The sequence below is a fragment of the Styela clava genome, chromosome 15 (genome assembly GCF_964204865.1).
Source record: "Styela clava chromosome 15, kaStyClav1.hap1.2, whole genome shotgun sequence".
In the NCBI taxonomy this organism is placed as follows: Eukaryota; Metazoa; Chordata; class Ascidiacea; order Stolidobranchia; family Styelidae; genus Styela; species Styela clava.
The window spans coordinates 14,042,473-14,054,674 of record NC_135264.1 but is presented as its reverse complement, the minus strand read 5'-3'; the positions used below and the strand labels follow the sequence as shown (position 1 = coordinate 14,054,674).

The following is a 12,202-nucleotide window of genomic DNA, read 5'->3' as shown; positions in this document are numbered from 1 at the left end:
GTAGTAGACATAACGATCGGCACAGCAGTACTGCGTTGACACCACGGTAGCTATAGTCATTATACGGGTACGTGCCGCTTGCCGTTACCGTAATATTATATAGGTACCGTACGGTACCGGTACCGTACAGATACATCAGTACACGGTGCCGTAATGCAGTAATGTCACCGTACCGGTACTGTCAGACTGTTCTGTATTGCAGTACTGAAGTATACAGATATACTGTAGTCTAGTTTTTTTTATTTTTTTATGACCAGAGACATAAACCAGTAAACAACTTGAACTGAAATAATCAATAATTCTGTTATTACTACAGTACTATTATAAAGTTGTTTTATGCCATTACAAAACCGAAAAATATTTAACACACCTTAACAAACCCTTCTCCTTAATATTCCATCATGGAGATGGTAAAACCAAAAAAGAAGAAAACAAAAAAGGTGGAACCAAGTCAAGAAAATGGTAAGTAATATTTTTATTTTCGTTCCAATTGTTGCCAAAAGCAGTAAAGCGTATATCTACCTCAATCACCTATTTCAGTCCTTAAAACTACGATAAATATTTCTAAAGTTTCTTATTATACCAAAGCTTTCACTTCCTTAATAAGAATATTTCTTACCTAGTTTGCAGTTTTTCATTTTTAATTTTGTTACTTTTTCTATCTTATCCGAAATGACTCAGGTTGAAATAAGCTTCAGTAAATGTTGTTGTTTAGTTATTTAAAATATTAATATTCAACCATTTTATTTAGTTCCACTGCATGATATACTAAATACTGACTCCGGGGCCGAAGAACCATCAAAGTCCAAACAAAAGGTGCGCAACAAAAAATTCATCCCAAAATTTAAGACATAGTAACATGGCTGTTTTTCACTGGAACCTTTATTCAAATTTAGTCATTGTTTTAATTTAACAGTTCCTGAACTACTTCACTAATAAAAAACAATGCATTTCAACAACTCTTGAAGTTTTCTATAGTTATCAGGATTTAAGTGAAGGCTTTTTTAAGATGCTCAAAATAATAGTTTTTGTAAAGAATATATTCTATATTGTTCCTAGCATCAATATTCAAAATGTTAAATATGGTTAAGTTTGAATTTATTCCAATATTTGATTTGTTTTTGACATACTTGATTGAGGGCTTTTGTGTTAAAGATGTTATCGTTTAATTAAAGTTCCATGTCTCTTTCAGCCACATGGTACAGACAGTCCGAAGCAAAAAAAGAAAAAGAAAAATGAAGTTTCTCCAGATATCCAGTCAGCTTCTGTTACTACAGTTGAAGAACTCATAGAAAGACCGACATCAGCTGGGAAACAAGGTTGGGTCATTTTATAATATAACTCAAAGCAAGGCTAAGAATTCTTAATATTTTGGTTTGAAGAGAATCGAAATGAATGACATTATCAAGTGCTATTTTTAAGAGTTTAGATGGATGATATAACGATGATATGGATTTTTTTGTTATTTTCATACGATCTGTATCAGCTATAGGTTTTATTTGAGGATATTTGAAATATAAATATTAGAATTGTAGAAAAGTCTATTTTTATATTGGCATTTATATTTTCCTGTCTTTATAAATAAATTTTCTACTTGCCATTTTTTTTATTATGCTGCTTTAACTTTTAGTTGGTCTGAAACCGTGACCACTGGTATTAAAAATGTGCTGCATCATTTGGGATTGAAATAATTTGATTGAAAGTGTATCTGTAGATTGTTTTGTAAATTTGTACTCAAAAGAAATGAAAGACTACAATTTTTAATACCATATTCCTGTTGGTCCAATATGCCTCTTAAGTTCATGCTGTTTGTATAATTGTAACTTGTGTTTATAGTAATCCATAATATCATTATAATACAGTACAATTCTTGTAGCATTTGACATAATTTTGCTGACATTGCGGTAGCCATAAAAGTCAATTTACATTGTGTCCATATATTTGAGTACTACTCTCTCAGTCTAGTTGTAACCATTCTAATGCTTTTGTTTTAGATGCTTGGCAAGGCCAAGGAGATTCTACAGCGATGGAGGCCGGTCCTTCGCAGGTGCCTCAGAAAAAAAAGAATAAAAGCAAGAAAAAGTCATCTGGGATTGAAAATCCTGCATTATCATTGGCTGATGAGGCGGAACTACCAGGAAGTGTACCCGACCTTCAGGTAGGAGTATGTATTTCGTACATTTATGTTGGTATCAAGTTTAAGTTTCAAGTATTCTTAATTAACCTATTTTACTGTGTAAAAAATATATATGTTTCTCAATTGACGTTTGAGAATCTACAAAAAAATTTTTATTAAAAAAACTTTGGATAATTTATTTTGTAAAAATTTCAGACATTCTAACAAATTTTGCATTCCAATATTCTTGTGTTCGTTATATTTTTAAATAATTTGAAGACTGTGAAAAAAGCCTAATTAAATACATATCACAAACTCCTAGGACACAACAATTGATTCAATGCCAGCAGCTTTCTCACCCCCTGTAGCAAGCAGTACTATACTCGATGATGATGACAATGAGGATGAAAACAAAGTTCCTTCCACTGATACAACCAATGAGAATGATGCTGGGAATTCAAGGTCACGACCCACAACCCCAAGGTAGGTATTTAGCTTTTAGTTTATATGTTTTTATGTAAAGATTACATTTCTGCGTACATATTTGGGTACTTCCGAGGGTTAGGCCATAATTTTATTCCGATTTTCCTTATTTTAGTTCTATTACGAGTTCGGGGACTGTCTGTGTTAGCCAAGTGAATATATCCCCTGCCAATAGGTTTCAGTCTCATTACACAACTTGATGTAAAGTAGGCAAACAAAACGAGTTACCTCCATATTGGTACACACACTTCTGGAGCGCCAAAATTTGAAGTTTTATAAATATTTCTCCATCCTTCATATAAATAAAAATATTCCTGAATTTCACCAGATCTAAAAATGGATCTACACCTGGTACACCGGCATCAAAATTCCATCGAACATTATTTGGAAGACCGAAAAGTGCAACAAAGGTGGCTCCAGCAGATGGAAAAGAAAACGCCAGTCGTCCATCAACAGCCCCGGGGTATAGGGTTCCTTTCCAAACGGATTTTTCACCGAGTCCTGCACAGAAAAGACCTGCAACAGCTGCTGCTTACGGAGCAAGGTTGTCAAAATCTGGACGCTTAGATATGACAGGTCAGTGGGAATATAGTTTGTTATGGGATGATATGCTCTAAACAAGGCTTCATGCAAGCAATTTACTGAATTTGAAAATTCGGAATCAATATTTTCCTGGTTTTGCTATTTATCCTTTGTTCAGTTTATCACACTCTGGAGTGGGTAACAATGACTGACCATGATTCGACCAATCATGTTGCTCTTGTACCACGGTTACTAATTTATAGTATTAATCAAAAATTTTGAAATGAAACCGTTTGTAAACCTGGAATAACTTTATAATTTTGTCACATCTTTACAAAGGTTGGAAAAAATTTTGGTTTTCTCATATACTCTATTGAGATTTGACCAATGGCCGCTGATGCAAAAAGTAATCTCTCTTCACATTAATTTGTGTAGGTTATTCCTGTTTCCTATCTTTTCTGTATGATAATTTATATTTCTTTATGATCATTTTTTTACTTTAATTTTTTATTTTTTAAACTGGTGTAGAAAAATATGATATAGACAAAATTTTGAGTCCTAGCCTCTTGCTATTTCAATATCATTTATTTTATTATACCAGGTTCACAAAGGTCATTGAGAGAGAAGTCTTTCAACACCAGCACACGTTCTTTAAAGGAAGGTCCTGAAATTGAGTCGCCGAAACAAGCAGTAGCTTACGTACCGTACATGCACGCACGGAACGCACTTACTCGTGTTATTGACGACATGAAATCAATGAAAATGAACCATTTATCAATCGTGGCACAGATTGAGGAACAATATCATGGAATTGAAAATGACTCAAGGGTAAGTCGGAATTAAATACTATCTCAGAGATTTGAGTTTGGAGTCGCAGTTGTTTTTCAAACTTCATTGCGTCACGGAAGCCGTCGTCAGAATTTTTAATACTTCTTTCTTGTTTGGCTTTGTCTACCTAATTTACCACACCCTTGGTAAGATGGGATGCATGGAATCCGAAGCTCTTGCCTCCAACCACTAAACCAACATTTCCTAATCGAAGAGAAATACCTCACTGTTGAGGCTTTTTGTCGTTCTTAGGGAGGAAGTTTGCTTCGTATTGCTGATATTCTTCAGTTCTTTATTATTACTACTATAATACTTGTTTATGCGCACATCACCTGAACTGTAGAAAAGTTGAAGTGAGACTTGCGCAAAACATCAGCTGGATTCAATAAAGATTGAACAAATAAAGTAATTTTTCTACATGGTAAGAGAGGAATTGAGAGCTCCTAAATATACCAAAAAAGAAACAAACTTCATTAACCCATCACCCACATTAAGGCGCTCCAGAAGTATGTGTGCCAAAATGAATGCCTACTTTACATAAAGTTGTGTAAAGGGACTGAATCTTATGGGTAGGGGGTATATTCACCCGACTAACACAGACAGTCCCCGAACTCGTAATAGAACTGAGACAAGGAAAATCGGAATAAAGTTATGGCTTAACCCTAACCTGGTACGACATAATGTATATAAAACGATTTGAAGGATGAGAACATAATTCGACACCTCAAAACCAAACAGTGCTAAGTCCACTTTTCCAAAAAATGACATTTTTCAATTGCTGATTTTCCTGGACTTAGCTCTACATTTTGGTCTATTTGCCTTATCTCTAGGTGCTCTATATCTCAAGACAGCTATGGACATAGCCCTGCTTTTTTTAGGGCATTTGAGAACTAAACAGAGCTGTGTCTACTATAGTGGACTTAGCTCTGGATAACTGCATTGTAAGTTGGGGCTAAGTCCGTTTTTTGGACATAGCTCCTCTCAGAAAATATAATACAAAGCGCTAAGTCTATACCAGCCTCTATAAAAACATAATAAAAGGGCCCTAAGTCCAATAAAATTGTTTCAGGTCCAGAAAATTGAGAGCCAAAAAGGGTTAAGTCCAAAAAAAACCCCCCCAAAAAAAATTGGGGCGGAGCGCAAATTTTTTTATACCATCTAAATATGGCCTTCATTGTAACTTTGGTGGACCATAAAAACTAGACATCCTCGATGTAAGGTATTAGAGAAATAAAAAAAAGAAACAAAAAAAAAACGTTTTTTGCGTTTTTCTCAAAACTAGAAAAATGGACTTAGCCCAATTTGGATTTCATGCGTTGATATGTCAATTCTTAATCGACTTAACCTCTTTTTATTCGTTACAGGAACAATTCAATACATTTGTAATATCACTGCAAGATGAACTCAAGAATAAACTCAATACTTTCAGACAAACTATTGAAACTCACAACGTGGAAATTAAAGATAGGAATAAATATTGGGCTGAGACATTACAGGTTAGAATGCTTTATTGAAGAATTTTTAAAATTATTAAATTGATTATTACAAATATTGGTATAGTTATGATGATTATTTTAAATTTTGTTGATAAAGAATTACTGTCAATGTCTAGCTTTGGATACATGATTTATTGAACGTATTTATATCTTTTTATGCCAATTTGATGACCTTTGAAACCTTTGAAAACTTCCCGCACTTTGAGTATCTGATATCTTCAAAATCGATAAAAAAATTTCTTGCTAATAAATGAGTTTATCACAAAAATGCGAATTTATGCATAAGAAAAAACTCTTCAATCTGAATTATCATCTAAATTAGATTTTTCAAATTGCAATAATTTAGAACCCGATTTTAGTGCATTTGCTGTGTTTATTGATAAGGTATATCCCTCTAATTTGAATTTATTCATATATTGTCTCATCTTAAAATCATTTTTCTATTTAGAGTCTTAGTAAGCGAAACAAAGAACTACTTCGTCAGAAACGAGCGTTGTTACTCGCTTATCAAACTGATACTCAAAAATTAGAAGCTCAACTTCAAGCACAAAAGTTAGGCCAAGTTGAAGAGCAGGATTCGAAATCAAGAATTTGTAAGTTTTCAAATTGTTTAAAATCATTTTGAAAATTAAAAATAGCCTGTTTTGTTTCGTGATCAACTGTAACTTGTGTAACTTCTGCTGTCTTTGCTTTCTAATTAAGCTGATTAGATAAGTATCTGACTCCAAAAACAGAATATATAGTAGGTTACGTGTTCAAATTGAGATATCTGTTAATTTTATATAACAGTAAGGATCTGACCAATTTGCCTGTAAAGATTTTATTTCCACGGATAATATATCACAATAAATTTACTTACCATAAAACACACTCACAATCGTGAAAACCAAGTCGGTGATGAATTAGCATCGTTGTATAGAACGAATTGAAATAGAAAAAGGGCTGAAAACACGATCAAATGTCTATTTAAACGGTAACATCTTTTTCATCTCGCTCGCCAAAAACGGTACCTTTCTTTATTATCCGAAAATCTCGTTTCCCATGGAGCAATTTTTGCTCATATCTAGAGTGTTCGGTACCCTTCTTACAATAATTACACTTGTTTATAGGTTACCTGACATGGGAAATATCCATTTTCTCATACACGAGAAAGATCTAGACTCAATATTTCGAATGATCTAGAAAGATCTCTTCAATATTTCGGTTGTTTATGGGTCACCCGACATGGGAAAATATCCATTTTCTCATACACGAGAAAGACTAGAAAGATCTCTTCAATATTTCGATTACGTCAATTATTATATAGAATTTGACTTCCATTATCCAAATTATTGGTTAATTTGTTACACTTGTAACCCATACATGTATCGCTAGGTCCATAATTGCTGTCTATCTGATTATTTTTTTGGATATTCGAATGTATGTTATAACAAACACGTTTTCTGTCTATTTTTACTTTCATTAGTAAATCTATGCAACTGTTAACGTAATCTCCTTTTATTAAAATTTGAAATTATTAATGTGTTTTTCAGTACTTCTAGTAATTGAAAGTTTTTGTAAAGTTTACCGTTATTGGCTGAAATCATAATTTGCTTTAAATTCTTTAGAATAATTTATGATTAATCTGAAATATATTGCACTTTTTCAAAATGCAAAATGATGCATATTTGGATATTACAGATTTTGTATTCATGGCGAATTTAGTAAGAATTTTTTTCATTTTTGAAATAAGTCAAATTGATTGCTCAAATTCTTTTTATGAATATCATTACTACAGAAATTTCTCTGTAATACAAAAAACAAAAATTTCTTTTAAATGGCTCCCATATTTGCTCTTCTTGTTTGGTATCTACGACACTGGGTTGGAAAACCTGGCCAAATATTATTATGTTACCTTGGATTTATTACTTTACCGTCATCAAAGACTCTTTATGGTTTCTTATGGTGTCATAATGCAAACAAAAGGGCTTTTGTGTTGTTAAGTTTCATAAGAGGAAAATAATTTTGACTTTTGTATGGTCATGCAAGATCTATGTATGAAATTGTATGCTTTTTCTATGGGCCAATCTCGGCCATGTTAGACCGAGACCAAGATTTTTTTTCTAGAAATCTGAAGTTAATGGTTACCTTATGCTATAAATTGTCTGGGATTAATATGCTAGATGAAATTATGCTTGTATCATATATGGCTGTGATATTAGTTTTCCTATGCCAAGTATGATATTTTTAAAATCATACTATTTGCTGATTTATGTAATTTTGTGCTGAATGTGGTTGGAAGAATCCTGTTTTATTATAAGTGAAAGTTGTCATATGGTCTTGATGACGTCTGTATTGTGTGGGGTTGGGGAATAAAATTATCACAATTCCTTAAAAGCCTAAGCCAGAGATGTCCAAATTGAGTAGAAAAAATCATCATAATAATATATGATATATAAATAATAAGAATAATTTAAAATAATATACTATAAAAATTAACATCTGAATGTTGATCATAAAATTTAGTACTGTAACTGATAACGATACTGCCGAAAAAAAGAAATTCATTTGTAAAATATGTTTTTTTTTAATTATACTGCATTGCCAAATTCAAATTATATCAGTTTACAATGATATTTCCGAATTTGACATTCCCTTCACAAAAATCTTTACACATGAAATTCAAACTTTTTCTTCTTTTTACAGTTGAAAGTCACATTGAAGATGAGAACAAGGTCAGTATAATACTAATATTGCTCCTGCTAATGTTCCTCTTGGATCACTATTATTTAATTCTGGTAACATTCTGGGTATAACTACATAAAAAACTATTATAATTGCTCAAATATATGGACACACCATAGAGCAGGGCTACTCAACTATTTTCACCAAAGGTCCGTTTACGAAACTTTAAAATTACTGGGGTCCGGCCATTATAGAAAATTTATTTTATCAAATAAAGGAAACTTCAAATGCAATATTAAATTAAATACAAGAGCAATGAATGGCTCGCAAATATGGACACAAATATTGCACATCTGTACCAGTACGACAAACTGTATAGCTGCATATTTAAATTGTATCAAAATCATCTAAAACTATAAAACGATGCTTATGCTGCCAAAATAAACAAGCAGACGCGGTCCAAATTTGATGGTTGAAAGGTCCGGATTCGGACCGCGGTCCGCTAGTTGAGTACCCCTGCCATAGAGACATCAAGACATAGAGACATTAGGACATATTGCACAGGACAAAAATTCTATTTGACAGTATTTCTTTCTTTTTCTTATTGACCTTTCACCTTTTCCAGATTGAAATTGATTCAAAAGAATCCGAGAAGAAAGTCCATGCAGTTCCTGTCAGGGCTGTAGTAGCCACTGGAACGATCGTTTACCGAAGAAATTTAGAAGATTTAGTTGAAAGTCACACACAGACTGATGGAGGTAACAAAAATTGAGTTGATTGAGTTTTAAGAAGAAAAGAATTTTAAATTCTACATTAATGTTTTGTCCCAATTAAATAATAAATGGATCACAGCGTGAGCATGAATCATCGTTCACCCATTGGCAAAATTCTGAAGTAAGATATACCCCTTACCTGTACCAATTTCAGAGTGTCGTAAGGGAGATATGGAAAAATAAGCTATGCTAAACAGTCTCTTTACAGAGTATAATAAACATTAATTGTCCCAACGGACTACATTACAATCTTCTGTGTGGTCAATGATCATGTTCAATGGCTATGTTTACACCCCGGATTTAGACTTCTCGAATTAAATTATCTTGAAGTTTTTTTCTTTCTCGTCTAGTTTTTCTCCAATATTTGCTATAAAGTTGCCTTTTTTGTTCAGACTATGTTGTTGGTGCATTTACTGTTGTGGATGAGAATGAGAGCAAATGGAAGGTAAATCAAACAATTTATTTTTCATTTCAGCTCTGCATTTTTCATGCTACAGTAGTAGTCATTGTCAATTCACTGACTGTGGACATGGTATTTGAAATATTAAATTGTATTTGGGTGGCCTATAATAGCGGATTTTTAGTTCATTGTTTTCTCACTTTCTTACTGAATAGGAACGATATGAAAAAGAGAAAGAAGATAATCGAGAACAAAGTGAGAAAATGGAAAGAGAAATACAAGAAATTCGAGCACTGCTTGCTTCTAGGGGGTCATCTACTCAGGAGGAGAGGAAGGTCTATGAAGATAAATTAAAAGTATTGTCAAAGGTGGGTAATTTTTTTTGCTGTTCAATCTAATAACTGGACCATTTTTGGCTTATTTTTACAAAAAAATATCGAATATTTGTTTTTCTTCGTCAGTCTTATTTTTTGTTTCTGGATTCAAAATTTTAGATTAGATGTGTTTTCTATTGGCCTATAGTCGAGATTCAACTTCAGATTCTGTTTTGATAAAAATTATTACAGATCTGACTCCATTCAACCAAAAAAGCCTGCGAGTATGCAAGCCTTAGTTAATGTTAATGTTGTCGGTTTTGATCTCATGAATGCTTTATAGTTTTGGTCAAATATTGTGACTTTGACTACCGATATTATAAGTCTAAAGCAGGGGTGTGCAACCTTTAACACAAGAGGACCAGATACAAGTAACTGGGTGAAATCGCTGGCCGCACCGTTATTTAACATAGGCTTTCTAGTAGTTGCAGGCACAAAAATTTTGGTTATTGATCTTATGATATGCATTGTTCATTTCGCACAAGCTAGCTGTTTGGGCATTATGATGTCATAGGCATAAATTGGGCTCCAGGTATTGGCTTTGCAATGCAAAGGGATTAGGATTGCTCGCACGTGCCAGATTAAACTAAAGTAAAAACTCGTTTTGTGGGCACAACAACATTCAAAATTGGCACTTCTCCACGGGCTGCACAATTTTTTCTTGCGGGCCGGGCCCTAGGTGGCACACCCCTGGTCTGTAGTATCATTTTATATCTTCCCATTACCAGGATTTAGCAAAAGCAAAAATTGAATATGAAACAACATACAAGTTTCTACAATCTATCATGGCCGCTATTGATAGTGAGGAACAATTCGCAGAAGCAATGAAAAAAGTTGAAGATGACAGGTGAGTCTATATTGCACGTTATATTCCAATTTAGCTTGTATATTTTCCAAATTTTTTTTTGAATTTGTGAAAGGGCTTTTGGGATTGAACCTGCTCGAGCCAGTGGCGGCAACCCAAGGATTCGTCATGACAGACCCATTAATTTAATGCACACTAACAACCAACTACTAATCTGATGGGGCTCCCGAAGTAGGCGATAATTTTTTTTCCAATTTTCCTTATTTTAGTCCTATTATCAGTTCGAAGACTAGCCAAGAGCCTCCCGTAGTATTTATACCTAAAATTATGGCCTAACCCTAACCTAGTACACATATTACATTCCGATGTCCGCCATCTTGGTTCGCATACTTCGGGAGCACCAATCTGATTTTAAATAATTTCAACTTCGGTTTTAAATTCAAGAAAATTAAATTTTGTCTATGATATCGAGTCTTGTTTAGAATGAAGCCACCTTTGAAAAATATTAATTACCTTCTTCAATTTTTAGAGCAATAATGCGTGAAGAACAAGAACGAATTGAAAAGGAAATAAAAGATTGGGAGGAAAAATGGAAGAAGAATCATGGAGGAAAATTACCAGATGAAAATGAAAAGTAGGAATTATTAATTTTTATAAACTAAATATTCAGTTTTGAGTAGAAGTCGTTAACCCATGACACGGATCATCCGTTTCTTAAATCTGATTAGTTGATTACGAGTGCTAGGCATTTCATTTTGATCTGGGTTGTGCAGCATTTTTTGTCGGTCAGCCATATAACCAACTTGGGCCACACGTTGACAACAGCCTGAGTGCCACGGGAATGGCAAGCGAACGGCTATTGTTTAGCCTTACAGTAATAAAGGCACCTGGCAAAACGGCGAAAGATTAACGCAGCGAGGAGAGCAAAAAAACATTAAATGTATTTTTACCCAATATGTTTAAAAAAACATAAACCGTCGGACTAGTATTTTATGCTTAATGAGGCAAAATCTGAGCTACCAAAAACTATACTAAATGTCCTTGTGGCCCGCAAGCCGCCTGTTGTACACCCCTGATTTTGATGATAATCAAGTCACGTCATATTGCGAAAATGTGGCAATTTAGAGTTGGGCTCAAAGTTTCTGTCTAACTAGAGATCTGTAGTTGTCATTTTTTATTGACTCGCAGTTTGGAATTGGCTTCCGCCTGTTGTACACCCCTGATATTGATGATAATCAAGTCACGCCATATTGCGAAAATGTGGCAATTTAGAGTTGGACTCAAAGTTTCTGTCTAACTAGAGATCTGTAGTTGTCATTTTTTATTGACTCGCAGTTTGGAATTGGCTGTGAATTTTTCTTTACTCTGCAACTCGGCTAATAGCAAACCGAAATAAAAATCAAATGCAGCTATCGCCTGTATATTATCTTATCTCTTAGTAATAAGAGGAAAAATATTTTGAATCTGAACATAATTTGTAACTCCAAAATTTTACTACTAATAGACCTGATGCAGCTAAAGAGCTCGACACTCAACTGGCCGAAGTAAATCAAGTTTTATCAGACTTGGACAAGCAAGAACAGGCTCTTATCATGCTGAGGAAAGGACAAATTCCTGAAGCAAGTCCAGACGTCCCTGAACCTATGGTGACCACGGTATGTATACAGAATTCGCCTACAGAATTTTCTTAAAAATGTGGACCAGGTTTCAGAGCTGTGTTAGTAGCCCAGCAGTTAGCGAT

The 12,202-nt window shown here is 33.8% G+C and overlaps 1 protein-coding gene across 1 annotated transcript in view; it reads left to right on the top strand.

Moving 5' to 3' along the window:
• Positions 1-279: 279 nt before the first annotated feature.
• Positions 280-12,202, top strand: part of LOC120334497 (uncharacterized) — a 31,362-nt gene continuing 19,439 nt past the window's right edge. Inside the window, exons 1-16 of the mRNA XM_078120488.1 lie at positions 280-462; positions 752-816; positions 1,193-1,319; positions 1,995-2,158; positions 2,439-2,599; positions 2,928-3,175; positions 3,723-3,949; positions 5,314-5,445; positions 5,894-6,038; positions 8,131-8,159; positions 8,735-8,867; positions 9,275-9,327; positions 9,498-9,650; positions 10,385-10,503; positions 10,991-11,095; positions 11,966-12,116. Of these exons, the coding sequence (XP_077976614.1) occupies positions 402-462; positions 752-816; positions 1,193-1,319; positions 1,995-2,158; positions 2,439-2,599; positions 2,928-3,175; positions 3,723-3,949; positions 5,314-5,445; positions 5,894-6,038; positions 8,131-8,159; positions 8,735-8,867; positions 9,275-9,327; positions 9,498-9,650; positions 10,385-10,503; positions 10,991-11,095; positions 11,966-12,116 (2,073 nt within the window). The 5' untranslated portion in view covers positions 280-401. The remainder of the gene's footprint in view (positions 463-751; positions 817-1,192; positions 1,320-1,994; positions 2,159-2,438; positions 2,600-2,927; positions 3,176-3,722; positions 3,950-5,313; positions 5,446-5,893; positions 6,039-8,130; positions 8,160-8,734; positions 8,868-9,274; positions 9,328-9,497; positions 9,651-10,384; positions 10,504-10,990; positions 11,096-11,965; positions 12,117-12,202) is intronic.